Source organism: Elephantulus edwardii, unplaced genomic scaffold (genome assembly GCF_000299155.1).
Source record: "Elephantulus edwardii isolate Elephantulus edwardi_28Jun2011 unplaced genomic scaffold, EleEdw1.0 scaffold00237, whole genome shotgun sequence".
Classification (NCBI taxonomy): Eukaryota; Metazoa; Chordata; class Mammalia; order Macroscelidea; family Macroscelididae; genus Elephantulus; species Elephantulus edwardii.
In genome coordinates this window covers 3560631-3583271 of record NW_006399987.1, presented here as the reverse complement: position 1 = coordinate 3583271, position 22641 = coordinate 3560631, and the positions used below count along the sequence as shown (strand labels likewise).

General features: G+C 49.9%; 2 protein-coding genes and 1 pseudogene across 3 annotated transcripts in view; all 3 read right to left on the bottom strand.

Moving 5' to 3' along the window:
• Positions 1-1887: 1887 nt before the first annotated feature.
• LOC102865750 (lipid phosphate phosphatase-related protein type 2-like) lies at positions 1888-7371 on the bottom strand. Of its 2 annotated transcripts, none has more exons than XM_006898792.1 (8): positions 7306-7371; positions 5799-5912; positions 5548-5683; positions 4512-4783; positions 3592-3768; positions 2642-2764; positions 2319-2370; positions 1888-2231 (listed from the first exon to the last, which is right to left on the bottom strand). In XM_006898792.1, exons 1-8 carry the CDS (start codon positions 7369-7371, stop codon positions 1888-1890), a joined length of 1284 nt encoding a protein of 427 aa, XP_006898854.1. The 2 variants fall into 2 exon arrangements, with proteins under 2 accessions (XP_006898854.1, XP_006898855.1); XM_006898793.1 differs by having other exon boundaries at positions 2199-2231; positions 2658-2764; positions 5799-5987.
• Positions 7372-12164: 4793 nt separating this feature from the next.
• The window catches only part of CCDC159 (coiled-coil domain containing 159), a 24807-nt gene continuing 14330 nt past the window's right edge, over positions 12165-22641 (bottom strand). The window contains exon 8 of the mRNA XM_006898791.1: positions 12165-12281. Coding sequence (XP_006898853.1) covers positions 12165-12281 — 117 coding nt within the window. The remainder of the gene's footprint in view (positions 12282-22641) is intronic.
• Positions 17316-17982, bottom strand: LOC102864948 (annotated as a pseudogene).

Here is a 22641-nt window from a genome sequence, read left to right as displayed (position 1 = left end):
ACAACTCACTTTATTTTTTAAATTTTTTTCTTTTTTTCATATACTGTCAAATCAGATCTGACTAGTACAGGAGGAGATTGTCCCTCCTTCTCCAGCAGAGCATCTGGTAGATTCGAACCATGCCCTTCTGGGATTGCAGTGCAGTTTCTTGCCACTAGGCCACCAGAGCTCGCTGACAACTCACTTTAAATGAAATTTCATGTCCCCAACACACAGCCACCCCTTCTTCTTTTCCTTTCCCTAGCTTGCTATTCGCCATCTCACCATATCTAGCACAGCAGAAAACCCCATCTCGTAGCTAAATTCTTGAGTCTCGAGTTTGGGATTGAAATGCTTTTAGTTATTTCAAAAGGTTACAATCTATTACCATAACCTGATTCCAAGTGACCTCGGGTGGCATAGTCTTTGGGGAGTCTCACTGCTCATCCAAAGGCCAGTTCTGGGCTGTTCAGATTCACCAGGGGCCGCATGGAGGAAAGAGGAATACTCTCCTCCCTGCAACTGACAGCCTTGAAAACCCACTGGAGAGTCAGCTCTGAGCTGATTCTGACTTGATGGCAATCAGTGGGTGAGTATAGTGACCCTGTAGGACACGGTGGCACTGCCCCATAGCATTTCAAGGCTGTATCCTTTACGGGGGCGACTGCCACATCTTTCTCCTGTGGGGCATTCCCAAGGATATCGGTTAAGGACTTTAACAGCAGCACCACCAGGACTCATTTGTCAACGTTGTACTAGGTGGGAGGGTTGGGAGGGGAGAAAAGTGGGGGGGAGGGGAAAGGAATTAACCAAAGGCCTCAGATCAGAGTGGCCAAGTCAAAGATTTAAACCCAGGTTGCTGGCCTCCAGGCCAATGATGCCTCCTCCTCTGTCACCTTTAGACACCGTGAAGATATACCCCACCCCACTCCCACGGAGGAGAAAGACAAGGAGCCAAACCTCTGTTATAAATAGGTCTTTATTAAAGATGAGGGACCAGGAGAGGGAGGTCAGTGTCTCCTCTGCCCACTGCCTTTGGCTGCCCAGGGTTGGGGAACCCTCCTTGCTCCACTCATGCCCCCCACAATGGCACATCTGCATGAAGTTGGGGCAAGGGGGGGCGCAATGTACAGAACAGGGGGAGATTTAAAAAAGTCTTTGCCCACAGCCCTAATAAATAACAGTGGGGGTGATCTGGGCCCAGGCAAGGGGAGACACAACCCCCTGAACTCCAAAACCTGGAAAGAAACTCGGGCAAGTCCTGAATAAATATGGACTTAGGAGGGATTGGGTGAGAGGAAGCACAGGGAGGAGGAGCTGAGAGGGGTGAGGGTCTCTGTGGACCCTGCCCTGGGGGAGCCTGCCCCCCTACCCTCTGGCTGGACTCTGATTCAGAGTCGAGGAACCAATGACAAAGGGGTTCCCCATCTCTCTCCTTTGCACTGCTTTAACATGGGCGGTCCCCCATTGGCTGGAATCATACCCACCCATCCGAGAAATTCTGAAAACCAAGAGTTTCCATTGGCTGTTCAGATGGACTGGCGGGAGTTGCCCTCCTGCCTGGGGAGGTTAAGAAGTGAGGGGAAGCGCCCATTGGCTGGCCTACACTCCCTTTGTTCAGAGTTTGGAGAACTGGGGGCTGCCAGGGCCAGGCCCCCTTTAGCCCTTAAAAGGGCAATCCCGAGGACTGGGGCTCACCTCCTAAGCCCACTTAGACTTCCAGGAGGACAGGGACGGTCAGGGGGGTGGTCTCCCACCTGTCCTTCCAGCCATCCCCTGGCGTGTGGGCCTGGCTGCTTGGGGGCAGAGGGCTTTGGCACTCACAGGGCACATACAGGCACACAAAGTCGTGGCGGGGAAGAGATGGGGGCCGGGCAGGTGGTGGGTGGGAAGGTGGGTGGCTGGGCCTCACAGCAGGTGGTCACGGCTGGCAAAAAGGTAAGGGCTGAAGTTGTCCCGGTGAAAGGGGGAGGAGTAGAGTCCGCTCAGGGAGTACAGGTCCCTCAGGAGGGGCGTGGGCAGCAGCAGCTTCCGGCCCCGCCCTCCACCCCCGCCGGGCCCCCCAGGCCCAGGAGAGGAGGGCGAGGGGCCCTGGCTGGGGGTCGGGGCGGGGAGGGGTAGGGGCAGCGGCAGGGGCGTCGGCTCAGACCTCAATCGAGGGCGGGGAATGCGGGGTGACGAGCACATGGCTGGGGCCCTGGAGGACACGCAGCTGGGGATCAAGTGGCCACGGCGGGTGCAGTTCTGCGGCTCTGGGGGTCAGGAGTCAGAGGTCAAGGAGGGGAGCCAGAGGCAGCCCCCTCCAGCTACCCCGCCCCCACGCACCCCACTCCACTCACTGGATGGGGTGAGCCGTGCCGGTGTCGAATGCGGCCTGCAGGCTTCGGGTTCCTGAGACAAGGAGGCAGAGCGGAGAGGCTAGTGGGCCCTTGGGGCCCTGCCCCCGACAGCACCAGGGGATCAAGGGGCAAGAGAATCCCACGGGAAACACAAGCAGCGTTCTCAGAGCCTGGATCCCCGAGTCCCAGGCTCTGGGTCCCCTGAGACCAGGGATCCCTCCCCACAGCTCAGACCTGCTGCCCACCTCTTGCTGGACTTCCTGCATCCATGGTCTCCCTCCACCCGCCACCCTCTCCAGCCGGGAGTCCCCGGCTCCCCTTACCTGGGCTACACTTAACTTTTCGAGGGGGCTGTCCACGGTGGGGGCTTGGCCCAGGTCCTCCCAACGGGAGAGCCTTCGGCCAAAGGGCAGCCGACTCTGGAAGTTGTGCACCACACAAGTGACCTGTGGCAGAGGGAGAGGCCACGGTGGGGCCAGTGCTAGAGAGGAGTCTGTAAATACTACGCCCATTTTGCAGATAAGAAAACTGAGGCTGTTTTAAAAACAAACTAGCCCTTTTCTGGCAATGACCAGGGGCCCAGCACTGTTCTTGCCCCCTTCCTAAGGGATAAGTACTATTCCACAAGGCTAGATGAGTGAGGCCAAGTTGTCCACGTGCAGGATAGTTGTTGTGTGTACCATTTGTAACTTTGGAGCAGCTGATGGATTTGAACAAAGTACCTTTGGATTAGGGAGCTAACCCACCAAGGCTTAGTCGTGAGAAACTGTGTTGCCGGTGCAAAGATACTCGGTTCAAACTTCCCAGCTGCTCGAAGGAGAAAGATTGGCAGTCTCCTCCCTGACAATTTACTGCCACTGAAGGCTCGGTTGGAAGGTCAGCTGTGTGTCGATTCTAACCTTTGGATTGACAGGCCAGTTTCTTACCACTAGGCCACCAGAGCTCACCAAGGACAGGATCAAATCCTGTCTTTATTTAGGAAGTTGATATTTGGTTTATTGTGAGCTCTCACTTAAGTTTTAATCTGTGAAAGTATTTCATTAAATAATTACTTATCTCAATACACAACATTTTTTTTTGCTCCAGGTGGATACCTCACTCACCTCATCCTCGTCCTACCTGGAATGCCTGGAACAGGCAGACGCAGAAAAATTAAAGGACGTGCCCAAGGTCACACAGAGTCCTCACTCTTAACCATCACGTGATCCTGTCTCTTGGGTCAAGGAACTGAAGGGCGTGTTCCCAGGCCAGGGTGAGTGAAGAGGGGTCTCACCAGGAAAGTGGCAATGGCTGCCCCCGTCAGAAAGCCGGCCAGCACGTCGGACCAGTGGTTTCTATATTCAGCCACGCGGATGACGCCCACCAGGAAGGCAGGGCACAGCAAGGCCAGGCAAAGAGAGGGCTTGACCAGGCGGGAGCCCTTCACGCGGAACACGAGGGTCACATACATCTGTGGATGTGGGGCAGGGGTCAAGAGTCTCCTGCTCTTGGAGGCAGCATCCCCAAACCCAAGTGGACACTGCCTTCTTATCTAGAGGGCATGGCAACAGCCCCAGAGGTCTCTATGCAGCTGATGGGCATGGCTGGCGGTGACCAGTTAATGGAATGACTAGAAGCAAAAGTTCAGGGGATTGTCTCCAGGGCGAGAATGATTGCTGAGTTAGGATGTGGCCACAGAGACCAGAGGGATGAGTCTGGGACAGAGTGGACAGGTCCTGCTCGGGGAGGCAAAGTCACTGTGCCATAGTGGACGATAAGAGCACAGAAAAGGAAGTCAGAGCAATGGGGCACCCGTGCAACCAGAAAAAGCAGGAGGGAACATAAAATTCTAGTATTGTCAAGAGTCACCTGCATGGCCACCACAACAAAGGGTGGGACCAGGTCCTCAGTGGAACTGGGAGCAGGTGACATCAAAAGCCCACTCTCCTCTTCTCACAGCCAATCCCTAGGGCCTGTAGCACGGGGAGGGGCGTGACTGCCTTCCAGGGGGTGGAGACTATCTCCCAGGAGGCGTATCCTGGTGCCATGGGCGGAGCCAACACCCTCTGGGGCGTGTGACTAAAACCCAAGGGGAGGAGTCACACGCGGGGGCGTGGCCTAGCAGTCTGCAGGTTCGAAGGCTCCCACCCCAGTGGCCTCCAGCTGGGGCCTGTGCCCGCCCTCCTTTCTGCGCCCCGCGGCCCCCAGCCTCACCGCGGTGTAGGTGACGGCGTAGGCGCACAGGGCCGCGTCCTTGCAGGGGAAGGCCCGGCGCGCGGCGGCCACCAGGCTGGGGCTGCCGGCGCAAGCACCTTGGTCGGTGACGAAGCGGTCGGGCCCGGGCCGGTCAGGAGAGGGAGGTGGGCAGCCCAGGGCCGTGTAGTTGGGGCGGCAGACTGATAGAAAATGCGGCGTGGGGTTGCCAGTCACCACCTGTCCCGCGTTGGCAAAGATGGTCGTGGTGAAGAGACCAAAGGCATAGACTCCTAGTGGGTGGGAGGGGGGGTTCATGCCTGGAACCCTGACCCTTCTCTGCCACTTGCCCCTGTGACTGCTGTTAAAGCCTACTTAGGCCCCCCTAACACTTTTCGGCAATATAGCTGTGCCAGGTCCCCCTTCCCCTTGAGACCACCACTCTGGGTTTCCTGCTCCTGGGACCCTCACTCTGTCAGAAGTGAGCCTGCCTGGAACACCATCAGATCTCCAGGATTGGGCCCCAGCCTCTGCTCCTGGGAGCACCCCAGTAGGGAAACTGAGCTGACTCTCCACCCCCATCTGGCCCATGTTGCTGTTGAGACCCATAGCTGACCCTCCAGGGTGTTTTATGAGGCAGTTAGTTGGAAGGGAGGAGATTGCCCATCCTTCTTCCATGAAGCAGCTGGTAGATTCGAACCACATGCTTTTGGGATTGCAGCACAGCTTCTTATCACTCAACCACCAGAGTTCTCTTTCTAGCCCATGGTCACCCATAATGGCTGGGACCCCATCTCCCTGACCCAAGGCTCACCTATGGTGAAATTAAGTCTATGTCCCCTCTTCTGCCTGACATGCCCTTTGTGGCATTTTTGGGCTCTCCTGGCTGAACTAGGCCCCACCCGTGGGAACCTCCATGACATCTGGCCCGAGCTCAAGTTCCTCTTTAAACCTGATGTCCCATCATGGCAATTCTAGGTTTACTTCCCCTTGGGAAGTAAGCAGCTGTAACCTCCTTACTATAGGACTAGACACCCCCCACACCCATATCACTCACCCAAGAAGCGGACAAGCCTCCGTAGTGGGGGGCTAAAGCGGCAACAGGCCCCAGACACGATGGTGCTCTCCCCAATGACTGGGATGGCGGAGGGGGGTGCAGGGAAAAAGGCACGCGCCAGCTCCCCCAGCAGGATCTGTGGGTGAGCCCAAGGGCTAGCTCTTCCTGGCCCCTGAACCCCCTCAGCTCAGCCCCCCTGCCTTCTGTGAAGGCTTCTCCACAACCCGACCACAGCTGCCCCAAGGTCTCACCGTGAGGCTGGGCCCAGCGGTAACCAAGGCGTAGATGAGGGCAGGGGGTGCACGGCTGGCAGCCTCGGGCCCCGGGTAAGGCTTGGCATAGGTGCTGTCATAGCAGAAGAACCCCTGTGTGTGCACCGGGAAGGTGTCCGTGAACTCCAGCCGGTACGCCAGCAGGACCACAACTCCCAGCAGCACCGACTGCCAGCCAGCGGAACAGGGACGTGGGGAGAGAAGAGAAGGGGTCAGGGCCTGAGCCGAGGCAAAGGAGACAAAGCCTCCGAGATGGAGAGAGAAGGACAGAACCAGGGAGATGGAGACAGATAAGCTCTAAAGACTGTTCTGGAGAAAGAAGCACAGACTGATAGAGGAAGAAGGGAGCTCTGGTGGTCTAGTGGGTAAGAAGGTGTGCTGCAAACCCCAAGGGAGGCGGTTCAAACGCACTAAGTGCTTTGAGGGAGAAAGATGGGCAATCTCCTCTCATGTGATTTACTTTACAATCTATTAAAACTTGCTGGATCCCCAGATGCTCTGCTGGAGAAGGAGGGACAATCTCCTCCTGCACCAAAACAAAACAACAAAAACAACCAAAACAAAATCCAAAAAAAAAACAAACCTTGCTGGAGGGTCAGCTATGAGTAGGTACCAACTCAAAGGCACATAACAACAACAACAGAGGAAGAGGGGCGCTTTGGTGGTCTAGCGGGTCAGGAGTTGTGCTGACAACTCAAAAGCAGACAGTTCGAATTCACCAGCTGCTCCACAAGAGAAAGATATACAATCTCCTCCTATGCGATTTACAGCCTCTTAAAAATCCACTTGAGAGTTAGCAATAAGTTGGTTCTATCTTGATGGCAATGAGCTTTTCAGAGCAGGGGCAGAAAGAACATATAGATGGGCTCTGCTCTAGAGCTTGTAATAAAATCCCTCATGTTCTTGCATAAAAAAAAAAGAAGCTATAGATGAGGAGAGAGAAAGTTCAAGGCTTTAGGAGAGACAGAGATAGGAGGTGGGATTGGGGAGAGAGTGTGGTCTGGGGAGAGAAAGAGAGAGGGATAGATATGAGGGGTGGAGTGACTGAGGGACAGACTGACAGGGGGAGAAAAATAGTAGCAGTAGTACTACCAACACCACAGATATAACCCTACTGTAACTGGGTATCATACTAAGCCTTTTTTTTTACTATTATAACAGACCAGAGAGAGAGGGATTCTAATTATACCCATTTCATTGAAGAAATGGAAGAGATGAGGAAACTGAAGCTCTAGAAGGTGAGAGAAGTACAGGGATCCACAGTAAGGACAGGGCAGAGAGGGATCGGAACCCAGGGAGTGATTTTCATCACAGGGAGTCCAAGCTCATCAATTCTCAAGACAAAGGGCAGCAAGGGAGCCAAGGAGCGGGCGATCAGGGAGATGGGACAGTGGGCCCGGCAGGGTTCTGGCAAGGATGAGGCACACTGAGGGTGGGGAGAGATATGGAGCAAAAGAAGACGGCTGGGGCGTCCTGGGGTTCTTACCTCCACGAAAACGAAGCAGGGAATGATGGAGAAACTCCTCTTCAGCTGAGGTCTCCCTCCAGCCATGGTGAAGGCGGCCTGTCCGGGTGGGAAGGGATGGGGGTGCCCAGCGGCCGCGGGGGAGGGTCAGCGAGGTCCTGGCCCCGCCCTGAAGACCGAGCCCCGCCCTTATTGGCCCTTTACTCTGCCCGACCCCCGCCTCCCCGCTAGCCTGGCCACCACCAAACGTCCATAGTGGTCCCTTCTCCCTACAGCCGACAGAGAAGATTCCATCCCGTGCCTCTTAGAAGGGACACTGCCCCCCAAATCAGGATCCTTTTGGTCTTTGGGAGGGACACATCCAGCTTCACGGGGATCCCTGTCCCAGAGCATTTAGAAAGGTCCCCACCCGCACCAGCTTTCAGGGGCCCCCTCGCTCTCTCCCCACGTGCTTAACAAGGAATCCCATGTTCCACGCCCCTCCCCCACGACACCCACAGGGGCCACTCTCCTCCCCCATGTGGAAGTCGTGCGGGCTGATGGCCAGGCCCTCCTCTTCTCCCAGATGCCTCTCCCTCCTACCCCTCCTCGCAGCCCCGTCTGCCTCCCCGTGTCTTGCGGGGGCTGGCCTTGTTCTGCACTCCCCCCAGCCCCTGCCTAACCTCAGTCCCCACCGCTCCAGTCACACCCATTCTTTCTGCCTGACCTCACCTGGGAAAGCAACCTACGGCTCCCCACAGGCCGCCGCCACGCCCACAGACTCACAGCCGCCCCTAGCGGCCAGCAGGGCAGGGATGGTCACCCCCATTGCGCGGCTGTGGAAACTGAGGCTCAGGCAGGCGAACGTTGGCACTCCGAGTCCAGCGTCCCATCTATGCAGAGTGACAGGTGGAGTGAGGGTCACCAGAGGCCCCAGATGCCCACGTGATCACAGTCTCCTCACCCTCCTGAAGACACAACCATTCACTGTGGCACCTCCATAGCACCCATCACAAAAATCACACACACATACCCCCGTGGCTCAAAGTTCGTCCACCCCATGATACAGACACAGCCCGCTGGGCTCCTGGGGCTGTGATGGGTACCGGCTGTGAACAAGACAGGCCTGCTCATTCAGACAGATGCCCAGAACACACACACACACACACACACACACACACACACACAGCATGCACACAGCCTGTCACAGGCACCCACGTACACAGTCACTGGGACACACCAGGAAACCCCACATACAGTCCCACACAGCCCTTACCGCACCAGGGCCAGGCACTGCCAACACCCTTCAGAGTCACAGGCAAGACAGTCACTTCCCTACACACAACGGGGGTCACAGAACCAGTCACGGTGTCACACCCCCAATCGCAAGCACTCAATGACACCTGCACACATTCGCTGTCTCTTCTGCCCACTGACCGTCACAGGAGCGACATGGTGACAAGCCACATGGCCACGCAAGGGCACATACATGGATCAATGACACAGATTCAGACACAGAGCCACGAGGCCACGCAAGGAAAGTGCGCTCTCACAGACACACGCTGGGACACAAGGACAGCCACACCAACACTCAGCCATACCGACACCAAAGAGCCTACAGTCACAGGCTAGCAACCGCCCGGCCACTACATGGCAGCCTCCACGAACAGCCACACATACACCACGACCAAGCAGACACACAGCCACACACACACAGCCACCCCCAAAGCCACACGACAGTTCTACATTAGACAGCCACACGCTGCTGTGAAATGACAATCACAGCCATTCACATCCCCTCCCCCAGCCGCCGGGGGTCCCCTCCCCCAGTCCAGTCCCAAAGCCCCGGCTCACTGCCCCCCCTTACCCTCCCCACGCTGGATCCGGGGGGATCGGACCCACAGGCACCGAGGCTCCAGCCGGACAGACAGCTCGAGGGTCGGAAGCCCGCGGGAGGGGGTGCAGGGGGCTCCCCCTGACCCCTCCCCCTCCCCAGGTCGAGGCCGCGGCTGTCCGAGCCCCCCGCTGCAACCAGATGGCCCCGGCGGCGAGGCGGGCCAGAGCGAGCGGCGGCTGGCCGGGCGGGAGGCCAGCTGGGAGGCCGCAGAGCTGGGGACGCCGCGGGCCGGAGACGCCGCGGGCCGGGCCGGCTGAGCCGCGCCGCGCAGACTCCAAGCCCGATCTTCGGCGGCAGGGGCGGGGTCTCCGGGCGCCTCATTTGCATGACGGGGGCTCGCAACGTCTCATTAGCATGATTTGGGGCGGGGCCTCTGATGCTCTTGGAAGAGGGTCAAGTGTAGAATCCAGCTTTGTTCACAATAGCAAGGAGTTGGAAACAACCTAAGTGCTCATCAACAAACGAATGGCTAGAGAAGCTGTGGTATATTCGCACAATGGAATACTATGCTGCATTGAAAAATAAGGAACTCATGCAATATTATTCAAAATGGTTGACTCTGGAGAACATTATGCTGAGTGAAATATCCCAGTCACAAAAGGACAAATATTACATGATGCCACTGTTGTAGAATGGGACTGTCCTTGGGGTTGGGGAGAGACTGAGTAAGATGGGTTCAATAATGTATACTGCACTGAAACAGAGGAGGGAGAGAACCGTTTAAAAGAGAGATGTAACTGGGTATTTCTGTCATCACAGGAGACTAGAGCGAGGGCTGCATGGTGGAGGGGACCTGGGGGAGGGTTTGTAAAACAATGAAAGAATCCTTTCTTTTACTTTTCCATAATTTTTGACTCATGTACTTATAACTTGTTAGTCAAATTTGTGTCTTCTAGGTTGCAACACCCCTATGATACATCTTCAAGGATATGAACATGTACGGCCAAGCACAATCAATAAGAGTGCATCTAAATTCCAAAATCAATCTCCATAATAGTCTATGTGTTTCCTACTGCCAAAGGGGCCCTTTAGAGTAGTGAGAGAAGATCTTCACCCTGAAACCCACAGCGTCCCTTTTCAGCAGGAAGTAGCTAAGAGAATACGCCATCCCCTTTTCCTTATGAATCAGGGTGAAGTCTCTCTCAGGGAGGAGTGATAGGGAATGGCAAAGGACACACTGACAAAGGAGATTAATCAGAACTGACTTTGACAAGCACTGTGGCAATTGGACAATTAAAACAGACATTCGGATGGCGGGGAAGAAGAACAAACTGGGGAGGAGGGTAGAGAGAATGGTGCAGCAATGAAGGAATGAAAACCCAAAATCCCTGTAAATGTTCATTAAAACTAATAAAATTTAATAATAAAAAAAAAGTGTGGAATCCAGGTGGGGGGGCGTGAGAAATGGTTTCAGAGGCTGACACTGGGTTGTGCCCCACCACGCTGGGCCTCAGTTTCCCCATGTGGACAATGGGAGAGAAACTTTAGGTGCCCGTCTGGAAGCGCCTGCCTGGTGGGCAGTGGGGCAGGGCCGTCTGGGCACACGCACCACCGGCCTTGGTCATCTACTATCCCTGTCCTGATCCTAGGCCCACACATCCGACCCTCGACCCTCGGGCCTCTGCACCCTCCCCAGCAGCGTGGAGTGGTTGGGGACTCAGAGGCCTGGCCCAGGCACTGGAAGCAGCAGGAAAGAGTCCAGCGGTGGGTGAAGGGCTCAGCTAGTTTATTTTTCTCTCTGGAAAGGTCTCCTGGGCGAGCAACCCTGGCTGCTCAGGCTGCGGAGAGAGGAGGGGGCGTCAGGGTCCACCCTGCTCTGAATGCCCTAGAGCCTTCCGTCGGGGACCAGGGACACAAGGTGGGCGCTGACAGTCCCAAGGGTGCAGTCTGCTGTATTCCAGGGCCGGCTGGAAGGGGGTGAATGGGCTGAGAGGATCTGTACCTGATAAGAAGGAGTGGGTCTTGCGCAAAGGTGGCTGGGGAATACCGTGGTCCGACTCGGAATCTGAGTCCCACGACCGGGATGGAGGGTTCGAGCACTGGTGCCTCTTGTAGCCTGCGGGAGGGATGGGTGCGATTCTGGTCTCTCTTCTGGGAACACTAAGTATGACACTTAGGACCCTCTGAAAATTAGCCCAGTGTCCTCTGATATCCGTGACATGAACTCACATATGTGTCCTGACAGTAAATTATGAGCTTAAGGCTCAATAACCAACTGAGCCTAAAAATGACCCCAGTGATGTGAAATTTGACTCGTGGACGTTATTGAACATGTTGTGGTGTGCAGTCGAGTCAGAACCAACTCATAGCTGTCCCACCAGCAGGTTTTCAGAGGCAGTAAATTGCATAGGAGGAGATTGCCCATTTTTCTTCAGTGGAGCAGCTGGTAGATTTGAACTGCTTGTCTTTGGGATTGCAGCCCAGTTTCTTACCACTAGGCCACCAGAGCTCCCTCATAGAGGAATGCATATAAGTCACTGCTTTAGAGCCATTTCCACCTCACTGTGACCTCCAGGACAGTAGAACTGCTCCCCACAGTTTCCATGTCTGTAAGTCTGGGAGAGGGCAGACTGCCACACTTTTCCTCCATGGAGCAGCTGGTGGGTTCAAACCACTGACCTTGAAGTTAGCAGACCAACGTTTAGCCTACAATGCCCCCAGGGCTCCTGACCCCACAGAATAAGTTCCTATAAATATGATCCCCAAATATGACCTCTGACCCTCACTCCCATGTGTGGAGATGCAGAGTGGTGCCCTCACCCTTGAAGTCCTTGGCGTGACCCTTGGAGGGCATGGTGAGGCCATCGATGGAGTTGTGCAGCAGGTGCACGGCAGACCTGTGGGGAGAAGAGGATGTGGGGGGCCCCCCCGGGACTCCACACTACTCAGGGCTGGGGTGAGAAGGGCACAGTGGGGCAAGGACCAAGGTGAGTGCTGAGAGAGGAAGGCTTGACTGTTGGGAGGTGGGTCGGATGAGGGGCAGAGGTCAAGCTGGGGGCTGGCATCACCATATGTCACTCAGCTCCCTATGGAGGGTGTTCTTCCAGGTGCTGCCACTTCCGGACTTCTCCTCAGGCTCCATCCAGGTGTCATAGTTCTGTTGTTTCATCTTGGTCAGGACCTGAGGCCAGAGGGGGAGAAGAACCGTAATGGCAACGGTGCAGGGTTCACCTGAGACCTGAGTCCACTTTAACCAGAGGTCAGATGACAACTGCCCCAGGGGGTTTCCAAGGCTGTGAACTTGACAGATGCATATCCTTTAGGCCTCTTCTCCTGAAGAGGAGCTGGTGAGTTCTCATGGTCAGCCTTTCAGCCGGCACTCGAGAGCTTAACCCATGTGCTACCAGAGCTCCTTGGTGAACACCAGCCATTTTTTCCAAGTGCTTAACATAATTGGGAAAATCTGTGGTCAGGGACCTCTCAAGAGTACGGAGAAGCAACTATGTCAGTCTAGAGACTAAGGTGCGCCTGGTCTAGGCCATGATCTTCACAATTACTTGCTATGCATCAGAGAGCCAGACAATGACTAAGGATGACAGAAGAAGAATCAATGCCTTCAAGTAACAGTGCTGGAGAAGAGTACTGAACATACCATGGACCGCCAAGAAAACAAATAAGTCTGTCTTGGAGAGGGTGAAACCAAGTTTCTCTTTGGAGGCTAGGATTTTGAAGCTCCGTCTCACATACTTTAGGAACGTGGCAGGGAGGACTGGTCCTTGGAGAAGGGTATCATGCTCAGAAGGGTAAAGGGACAGCACAGGAGAGGAAAACCCTGGATGAAGTATACTGACACAGTAACTGGGATAATAGGGTTAAGTGTGTTGAAGTCAGTGAGACTGGCTCAGGACAGCAAAGGGTTCAGAGCTGTTGTACATAGTGTCACTATGACTCACGGATGACTTGAAGGCACATAACAACAACATAATTGTTCTTGTTGTTAGGTGCTGTTGAAATGCGTGCAATTCATTGTGACCCTGTGAACAAAAGACCTGAACCTTGTCCTATTCTATGCTGTTATCATCTCTGACACTCTTGAGCCCATTGTTGCAGGTACTGTCAGTCTGTCTTCTGGGGGGGTGTGTCTTCCTCTCTTTCGCTAACTCTCCTCCACCTTTCCAAGCTTGATATCCTTTTCCAAAGAACAGTATATTTTAGTACCATCCCCAAAGTATGAGAGATGAAGCTTTGCCATCTTTGCCTGCACAGTGCACTCTGCCTGCTGCTGTTGTTGTTGTTATGTGCCGTCGAGTCGCTTGCGACTCATAGAGACCCTATGTAGAACAGCCCTAAACTCCGCTCTGTCCTGTGCCAATCGCACTGTCTCCGACACTCCCATCTCAATTATCCCAGTCACTGAATCAATCCACCTCATAGAGGGCCTTCCTCTCCTGCGCTGTCCCTCTACCCTCCCAAGCATGATGTCCCTCTCTAAGGACCGGTCTTTCCTCACAACATGTCCAAAGTATGTTAGACGGAGCCTCAGAATCCTTGCCTCCAAGGAGCCACCCGGTTTAACCCTTTCCAGGACAAATCTGTTTGTTTTCCTAGCAGTCCATGGTATTCTCAATACTCTTCTGCAGCACCACAGCTCAAAGGCATCAATTCTCCTTCTATCCTCCTTGCACTTTCCCCAAATCTATCTGTTTTTTCTTTTGGCAGTCCATGGGATATTTAGTACTCTTATTCTCCCACAGAGCAGCTGGTAGGTTTGATCCACATACCTTTCAGCTGGCAGCACAATTCATTATCACTAGGCCAACAGAGCTCAATACTCTTCTTCAAAGCCACAGCTCAAAGGCATCAATTCTTCTGTCATCCTTATGCACTGCCCAGCTCTCGAATGCATGGCAAGTGATTGAAAAGACCATAGCCTGAATCAGGACCACTTTAGTCTTCAAACTTATATCATTGCCCCTCAGTATTTTGGAAAGGTCCTTGACAACGGACTTGCCCAATGCAATATGTCTCCTGATCTCGTGACTGTTTATACCAAGGGTGCTGGCTCTTGATCCAAGTAAGATGAGATCATTGACAACTTTAATCCTTTCTCCATCTATCATGATGTTGCCTCTTGTACTGGCCCCTTGGTGAGGACCTTCATTTTCTTGATGTTTGAGATGTAATCCATACAGATACTGTAGTCTTTGATTTTCTGCAGCAAATGTCTCAGGTTCTCCCTTTCAGCAAGCAGTCATGTCATCTGCACAATGCAGGTTGTTTATGAGTCTTCCACTGATCCTGATGCCATCTTCCTCTTCATAAAGTCCAGCTTCATGACTTAGTCACTCAGCATACAGTTTAAATAGACATAGAGAAAGGATCTATCCCTGATGCACACCCTTCCTGATTTTAAACCCATTAGTTAGTTGGCCTTTAAGTTCATCTGACTAGTGGTGATCACATGTGTTAGAGCTAAATTATACTCCTTAGGGTGTTTTGATCCATTTTCAGCTGCAGATTTATCTAGGCACTGTTGTTGATGGGCACTTAGGTTGTTTCCAACTCCTTGCTATTGTGAACAAAGCCGCGATAAACATGGGTGTGCATATATCTCATGTCAGTTATGGTCTCTTTGGGGTATATTCCCAGTCATGGAATTGCTAGGTCAAATGGTATCTCTATTTGCAAACTTTTTGAAAAAGCACCATACCGCCTTCCACAGTGGTTTCCAGAGTTACTAGCACTTCTATAATGAAGAAACCACAAGTATTGTTGTTGTTATGTGCCATCAAGTCAGCTATGACTCAAAACAACCCTAAGAACAATGGCTCTGAACCTTGCCCTGTCCAAAGCCAACCCCGTCATCTCTGATACACCTCATACCATGTCCATAGTCACTGGGTCAATCCATCTCATCCAGGATCTTCATCTCTTGTGCTGACTTTCTACTCTTCCACATATGATGTCCCTCTTTATGGACTGGTCCCTCTTGACACCACGTCCAAAGTATGTGAGATGGAGTCTCAAAATCCTTGCCTCCAAGAAGCGACCTGGTTTCACTTTCTCCAGGACAGACTTATTTGTTCTTTTGGCGATCCATGTTTAATACTCTTCTCCAGCACCACAATTCAAAGGCACTTTATTCCTCAGTTACCCTTAATCACTGTTCAACTCACTGAGAAGACCATGGCTTGGATCAGATACAACTTAGTCTGTAGACTGACATCAGTGCTCTTTAGCACTCTGCAGAGATCCTTCACTGTAGATTTTTTCCAGTACAACTCATTCTTTGATTTCCTGACTGCTGGTGCCAAGGATGTTGTTGATTGTGGATCTGAGCAAGATCAAACCATTAACAACTTCAATCTTTTTTCCATCTATGATGCTGCTTAAGTGGGCCAGTGCTGAGGATTTTTGTTTTATGTTGAAATGCAATCCATATTGAAGACTTCAGTCTTTGATATTCTGCAGCAAAAGTTTCAAGTCCTTTTCAGTTTCAGCGAGTAAGGTTGTGCCATCTGCATAATGCAAGCTGTTGATAAGTTTTTCCTCCAATTTCGATGGCACATTCTTCTTTATAAAGTCCAGCTTCTGGAATGATCTATTCAGCATATAAATTGAAAAAGTGTGGAGAAAGGATACATCCTTAATACGCTTCTTTCTTAATTTTGAACTATGTAGTGATTCTCTGCTCTATTCGGACAACAGCTTCTTAGTCTAGGTACAGATTTTATATGAGTACAATCAAGTGTTGACACAGAACCGTTTCAAGAAGTCACTTAAGAACCAACAGTAATAAAAGAGAAAGGTCAAGCCATTCTGAAGGAATTGGCAAAAATAAGGCCCCAGGAATTGATAGAATAGCACTTGGCATATTTCAAGAAACAACAGGTTGTATTGAGAAATCTGGCCAACCGACTTGAAGAGACCCATATTTATTTGTTCCTATTCCCAAAAAAGGTGATCCAACAGAATGTAGAAATTGCCAAACAATGCCATTACTATCACATATAAGCAAAATCTTGCTTAAGGTTATCCAAAAATTACTAGAACAGTACACAGACAGAGAATGCCAGAAATACAAACTGGGTTTAGAAGAGGCCATAGCACTAGGGACATGATTGTTGATGTCAGATGCTTCCTAGCTGAAAGCAGAGAGTACCAGAAGGATGTCTATTTCTATTTTACCGACTATGCAGAGGTATTTGACTGTGTGGATCATAACATATTGTGTCCATTATTGAGAAGAATGAGAGTCCCAGAACACTGTGATACCACAAGTAGATGGCTTTAATAAACAGAAATTTATTATCTTATAGTTTAAACAAAAAAAAACCTCCCTGCATTTAGTTGTTTCAAACTCAGAGCTACCCTCCACTGGATTTCCAAGGCTTTAAATAATTTCTTTTTTTAACATAGAAAATGCTTTCATTTTTTCATTTTTGCACATTTTCTCCCCCTCCCCTTCCCCAGCATGCATCTCTTGTTCCAGATTGCTGTCATACATATAAACGCCTAATCATATATTGCTTCCAGATAGTTCTTCCCCTCATGTAATGCAGTGTTCACTGCATCTAATGCAGTGTTCATTATCTATCCACTCTTTTCCATTCTCTTCCCAATCTCCCATTTCTGTCCTATTTTATAACAGTGGTGTTATGCAGTATTTGTCCTTTTGGGACTGAGCTATTTCACTCAGCATAATGTCCTCCAGGCTCCCTCATGTTGTGTAATGTTTTATGAGTTTGTTGTTTTTCAGTGCTGCATGATACTCCATTGTGAGAATTTACCATAGCTTTTCTATCCATTCATTTGCTGAGGACACTTGGATTGCTTCCATCTCTTGGCTGTTGTGAATAGCACAGCAATAAACATGAATGTGCATACATCTCTTTGAGTCGTGGCTCTGATTTCTTTAGGCTGTATTCCCAATAGTGGAATTGCTGGGTCAAATGGTATTTCTATTTCCAACTTTTTGAGAAAGCACCAGACCGCCTTCCATAGTGGTTGCACCCTTTTGCAGTCCCAACAAGCAGTGAATAAGGGTTCCAATCTCTCCACCAGCATTTGTTGTTTGCAAGGCTTTAAATATTTTTTTAAATTCACATAATGTTTAATCAGTCACATTAATGAAAATATAAAAACATTTGAGTTAGTGTATGGCAGCAGAAACTTAATTGTTGTTGCAAATAATAGAGTTCCTGTTGTTGATAAACTACGCTGCAGAAAGAGAAATTGCATTAAATCTTAATTCTTCTGGGTCATATTCCACAAACTTCTTGTAAACTTCTATGGCATCCTCTAACAATTTATTCATTAGTTTTCCCTTGATTAATGGAAAATGGTTTCTGTCCACCTAGTTCACAGAGATACCTACCTACATGAACTAATGCAATAAAATGAAGATCTACTTTCTCATCTATGCTCGGTGCCTCAGTCTGACTTTCATGAGCACTGGTCTCATGAGTAACTTGGCAGCATCATAGTTCTCCAGGTATCTGGCTCTTTCTTCTGGGCTCAATGACATTGACTCCTCCAGGAATATTTTCAAGGTTGATCCACATACAAAGTACATCTTGTCTTTCTCGTTAGCAATAGCAGAGATCAATCCAATTGTTCTACAGGTATTACTGATTGTTTGCTTCATGACATATACAGATGATATAACATTCTGTCCCTGAGACTTTCTTTTTCCCTCTTCTTTTCTAAATACTTCATACTTTTCTGTACTAGGGAAGAGAAGTAACACTGGGCAGGCTGTTCTTGGTACCATGCTAAGGAGTCCAGGAGCCATTCCATATACATCAACAGATTGCCAGGTAAGACTGTAGACCTAATTGTTTAAGAAACTGGTCCGTGACCTCGGGACTGGCCTCCAGCGGCAGCCAGTGCTAACCCTCCGTGGCTGCTGCATGTGGTCCCTCTCCAGCTCTGACAGCCACCCCAACTGTAAGGCATTACATCTTAACAGGAGAAGACTACCCATCCTCAGCTACAGAGGTGCTGGTGGGTTCGAACCGTCAAAGACACAATTTTAGTTAGTAGCTCAAATACACTATGCCTCTGGAGCGCTTTCTTACCATTTATCACTCCGTTCTTACATTCTACTCCCTTCTCATTGCCGTCTAATCAGAACCGACTCATAGCTGACTCTCCATTCAGTTTCTGAGGCTGTAAATCTCATGGGAGGAGATTGCCCAACTTTCTTCCAAAGAGTTTCTGGTGGATCCGAACCACCAGACAGATGCAGCCTTGGGCTAGCAGCATGATTCCCTATGAACTAGGCCACCAGAGCTCCATTCTTACAGTTTGTTGTTGTTAGGTGCTGTGGAGTTGAGTATGAGTTAATAGCGACCCCGTGAACAACCCATCTGAATGCTGCCCTGTCCTGTACTGTTCTCACCATCACATGAGCCCATTGCTGGAGTCACTGTCAATTCATCTTGTTGGGGGTCTTTTGGTCTTTTGCTGACCCTCCACTCTTTCAAGCATGATAGCCTTTTCCAAGGGAATAGCCTCTCCTAGCAACATGTCAAAAGTATGAGACGAAGCTTTGCCATCCTTGCCTCCAAGTAGAGCACTCTGGCCGCACATTTTCCAAGACATACCTGTTAGTTCTTTCGGCAGTCCCTGGGAAAAGTCTAGTCAGTACTCTTCTCGAACACCACAACTCAACAGCATCGATTTTCTTCTGTCATCCTTATTCACTGTCCAGCTCTCAGATACACAGTAAGTGACTGAAAAGACCATGGCCTGAATCTGGTGCACCTTAGTTTTCAAACTGACAGCATTGCTCTTCAGTATTTTGGAGAGGTCCCTGACAACAGTCCTGCCCAAAGCAATATGTTTTCTTATCTCCTGTCTGCTGGTATCAAGTAAGTGGATTATGGATCCAGGTAAGACAAAATCATTGACAGTTTCAATCCTTTTCCCACCTACCATAACATTGCCCTTTGCCCCAGTTGTAAGGACCTTTATTTTTTGATGTTGAGGTAAAGTCCATATTGAAGGCTGTAGTCTTTGATTTTCTGCATCAAGCGCTTCAGGTCCTTTTTGCTTTCAGGAAGCAAGGTTGTGTCATCTGCATAACACAGTTTGTTGATAAAATCTTCCTCTGGTCCTGATGCCACATTCTTCTTCATGAATCTGGCTTCATGAATTATTTACTTAGCATACAGACTGAATAGGTATGGAGAGAGGAGACATCCCTGATGCACACCCTTCCTGATTTTAAACCACACAGTGTTCCCTTGTTCTTTTTGGAAAAAACCCGTCCTGGTCCAAATTATGGATTCTGCATGAGCACAATGAAGTATTCTGGGATTGTTAGCCATAGTTTGTTATGATCCACACAGTCAGATGTCTTTGTTGTTGTTGTTGTTATGTTCCATCGAGTAGCCTACAACCCATAGCGACCTATGTATAGCAGCTCTGAATCCTGCCTTGTCCTGAGGCAGTCTTGCTGATTCCAACACATCAACTCCCATCACCCAGTGACTGTATCTCATTCTGGATATTCCTCTACTGTGCTGTCCACCCACCCTTCTGAGCCGGATGTCCTTCTCTAAGGACCAGTCCCTCCTGGCCATGTGCCCAAAGTAAGTGAGGCAGAGCTTCAAAATCCTAGCCTCCAGGGAGAAACTTTGTTTCATCCTCTTCAAGACAGACCTATTTTTTTCTCCTAGTGGTCCATGTTATGTTCAAGACCCTTCTCCAGCACCACAATTCAAAGGCATCGATTCTTTTTCTGTCATCCTTAGTCATTGTCCAGCTCTCTGATACATAGCAAGTAATTGTGATGACCATCGCCTGAATTAGGCGCACTTTAGTCTCTAGACTGACATCATTGCAAATGCCTTTACATAGTCAATAAAACACAAACAGACATTCTTCTGGTATTCTCTGCTTCCAGCCGGGATACATCTGACATCAGCAATGATATCCCTGGTGTCACGGCCACTTCTAAACCCAGCTTGAACTTCAGGTAGCTCTCTGTCAGCTGTTTTTGAATGATCTTCAGCAATATTTTGCTTGTATATGAAATTCAATATATTATTCAATAATTTCCATATTCTGCTGGATCACTTTTCTTGGGAATGGACACAAATATAGATCTCTTCCAGGTCTCCTCCAAATATCCTGCATAGGATGGTAATAGGATGGCCAGGGTTGCATCTGTTGAAACATGTCCATTGGTATCCCATCGATTCCTGAGGCCTTTTTTTCCCCCCCAATGCCTTCAGTGCCACTTGAACTTCTTTCTTTGTTATCACTGACTCTTGTTATATGGTACATCCTGAAATTCTTCAGTGTCAACCAATTCTCTTTGGTACAGTGATTCTGTGGATTTCTCCCATCTCCTTTTGATGCTTCCTGGGTCATCCAATATTTTGCCCATGGCATCTCTCAGTACTGCAACTGGAGGCTTGAATTTTGTGTTCGGTTCTCGCAGTGTGAGAAAGGCCAAGTGAGTTCTTCCTTTTTTATTCTCCAACTCCAGCTCTTTGCATATTTCATTATAATACTTGGCTTTGTCTTCCTGAGCTGCCTTTTGAAATCTGTTCAACTCTTGAACTTCCTGTTTAGGTGACTAGAAGTCCAATCCAGGGTCAGCTCTAAGGGAAGCTCTTCTCTCTGTGTGTCAGTTCTGGAGGAAGGGCCCTATTTTCTTCAACATCTGTGGACCAGGTGCTCCTTGGAGATTTGCAGGTGCCCTTGCCTCCCTGGAGTCAAGGAGCTTCACAGCACAGGCACCTGGGTCTTAAAGGACACATCCCACGCCGGCCATTCTTCGGTGGTGGTATTAAGGTCCCCTTTCTCCACTCCTTTATCTTCCTTTTGGTCTCTTATGAGAGAAAATATGCTAAAATCCCTTAATCAGATCAAGGATGTGATGGAATTAAGGGTATTATGACCCCCTGCAATCCCTTTACATCTATTTGGCTTATCAGATCATGGGGGATCATTATGTGGTTTACATTCTATTATTGTTTTTGTTATGTGCCATTGAGTCATGTCATGTCATTTGTGACTCATAGTGACCCTATGTACAACAGCCCTGAAACCTGCTCTATCCAGAGCCAACTTTATTGTCTCTGACACACCTACCCTCATTACCCCAGTCACTGCATCAATCCATCTCATCGATGGTCTTCCTCTCTTTCCCTGTCCCTCCACCATTTCAAGCATGATGTCCCTCTCCAAGGACTCATCCCTCCTTGCACCATGCCCAAAGTATGTCAGACAAAGCCTCAGAATCCTTGCCTCCAAGAAACAGCCTGGCTATACCCTCTCTAGGTCAAACCTGTTAGTTTTCCTGGTAATCCACGGTATATTCAACACTCTTTTCCAGCACCACAGCTCAAAGGTATCAAATCTCTATCATCCCTAGTCATTGTCCAGCTCTCTGATGCATAGCAAGCAATTGAGAAGACTATGGCTGGATCAGGCACACCTTAGTCTCCAGACTGAAATCATTGCTCTTCAGTACTCTTGACAAGTCCTTGATAGCCATTTCCCAATGCAATTCATCTCTTAACTCTATCATTACATACAAGTATTTTGGAGGACACAGTTCAACCCATGCCTGTTGCATCCTTGCTTTTTAACACTTTAAACATGTCTTTGACAGCAGATTTGCCCCATGTAGTATGTCATCTGATCTCTTGACTACTCCCATGGTATCAATGGTGGGCTCAGGTGAAAGAAAATTCTTGACGAGTTCAATCTTTTCTCCATTTACCATTATGTTGCCTATTGATCTAGTTGTAAAAAAAATGTTTTCCTGATGTTGAGGGTAATCCAAGTTGATGGCTGTAGTCTTTTTATCAGTAAGGGCTTCAAGTCTTCCTTCAGCAAGCAAGACTGTCAGTTGCATATCACAGGTTGTGAATGAGTCTTCCTCCAGTGCTGGTGTGGAGCTCTTTTTTTTAAAAATTGTATTATTTTTACGTGTACCGTCAAATCAGATCTGACTGGTACAGGAGGAGATTGCCCCCTCCTTCTCCAGCAGAGCATCTGGTGGATTTGAACCACGTACCTCTGGGATTGCAGTGCAGCATCTTGCCAGTAGGCCACCAGAGCTCCCTTCTACATATAGTTCAGCTTCTTGGGTTATTTGCTTATCACACAGAGTGAATGAGAATAAGGAAAGAACACACCTTGACACATTGTTGTTGTTGTTAGGTGCTGATGAGTCGCCTGTGACTCCTAGCGACTCTGTCCAATAGCTCTGAACCCATCTCACTGACTCCGTCACATCTACCCTCTTACCCTAGTTATCATGTCAATCTATTTCATCTGAGGTCTTCCTCTCCTGCCTGTCCCTCCACCCTTCCAAACATACCATTCCTGATTTTAAATCATACAGTATCTCCTAGTTCTACTGACAGATTCGACACGAACACAAGTTGGTGTTCTGAAACTCCCATCCATAAAAATGTTACCTGTCTTTCCAGCCTGGTCCTGGTGCTATGGCCCCCTCAAAGAAGGGTGGTGAGAAGAAGAAAGGCCATTCTGCCATCAATGAAGTGGTGACCAGA

Bases quoted from the DNA above. Each gene is read 5' to 3' on its own strand.
- LOC102865750 (XM_006898792.1), bottom strand. From the start codon at position 7,371: ATGGCTGGAGGGAGACCTCAGCTGAAGAGGAGTTTCTCCATCATTCCC. The intron at 5,684-5,798 runs GTGAGACCTTGG...GCTCACCCACAG, and splicing joins CCGCTGGGCCCAGCCTCACG to ATCCTGCTGGGGGAGCTGGC. The intron at 2,765-3,591 runs GTGAGACCCCTC...CCTCTGCCACAG, and splicing joins CAGCCATTGCCACTTTCCTG to GTCACTTGTGTGGTGCACAA.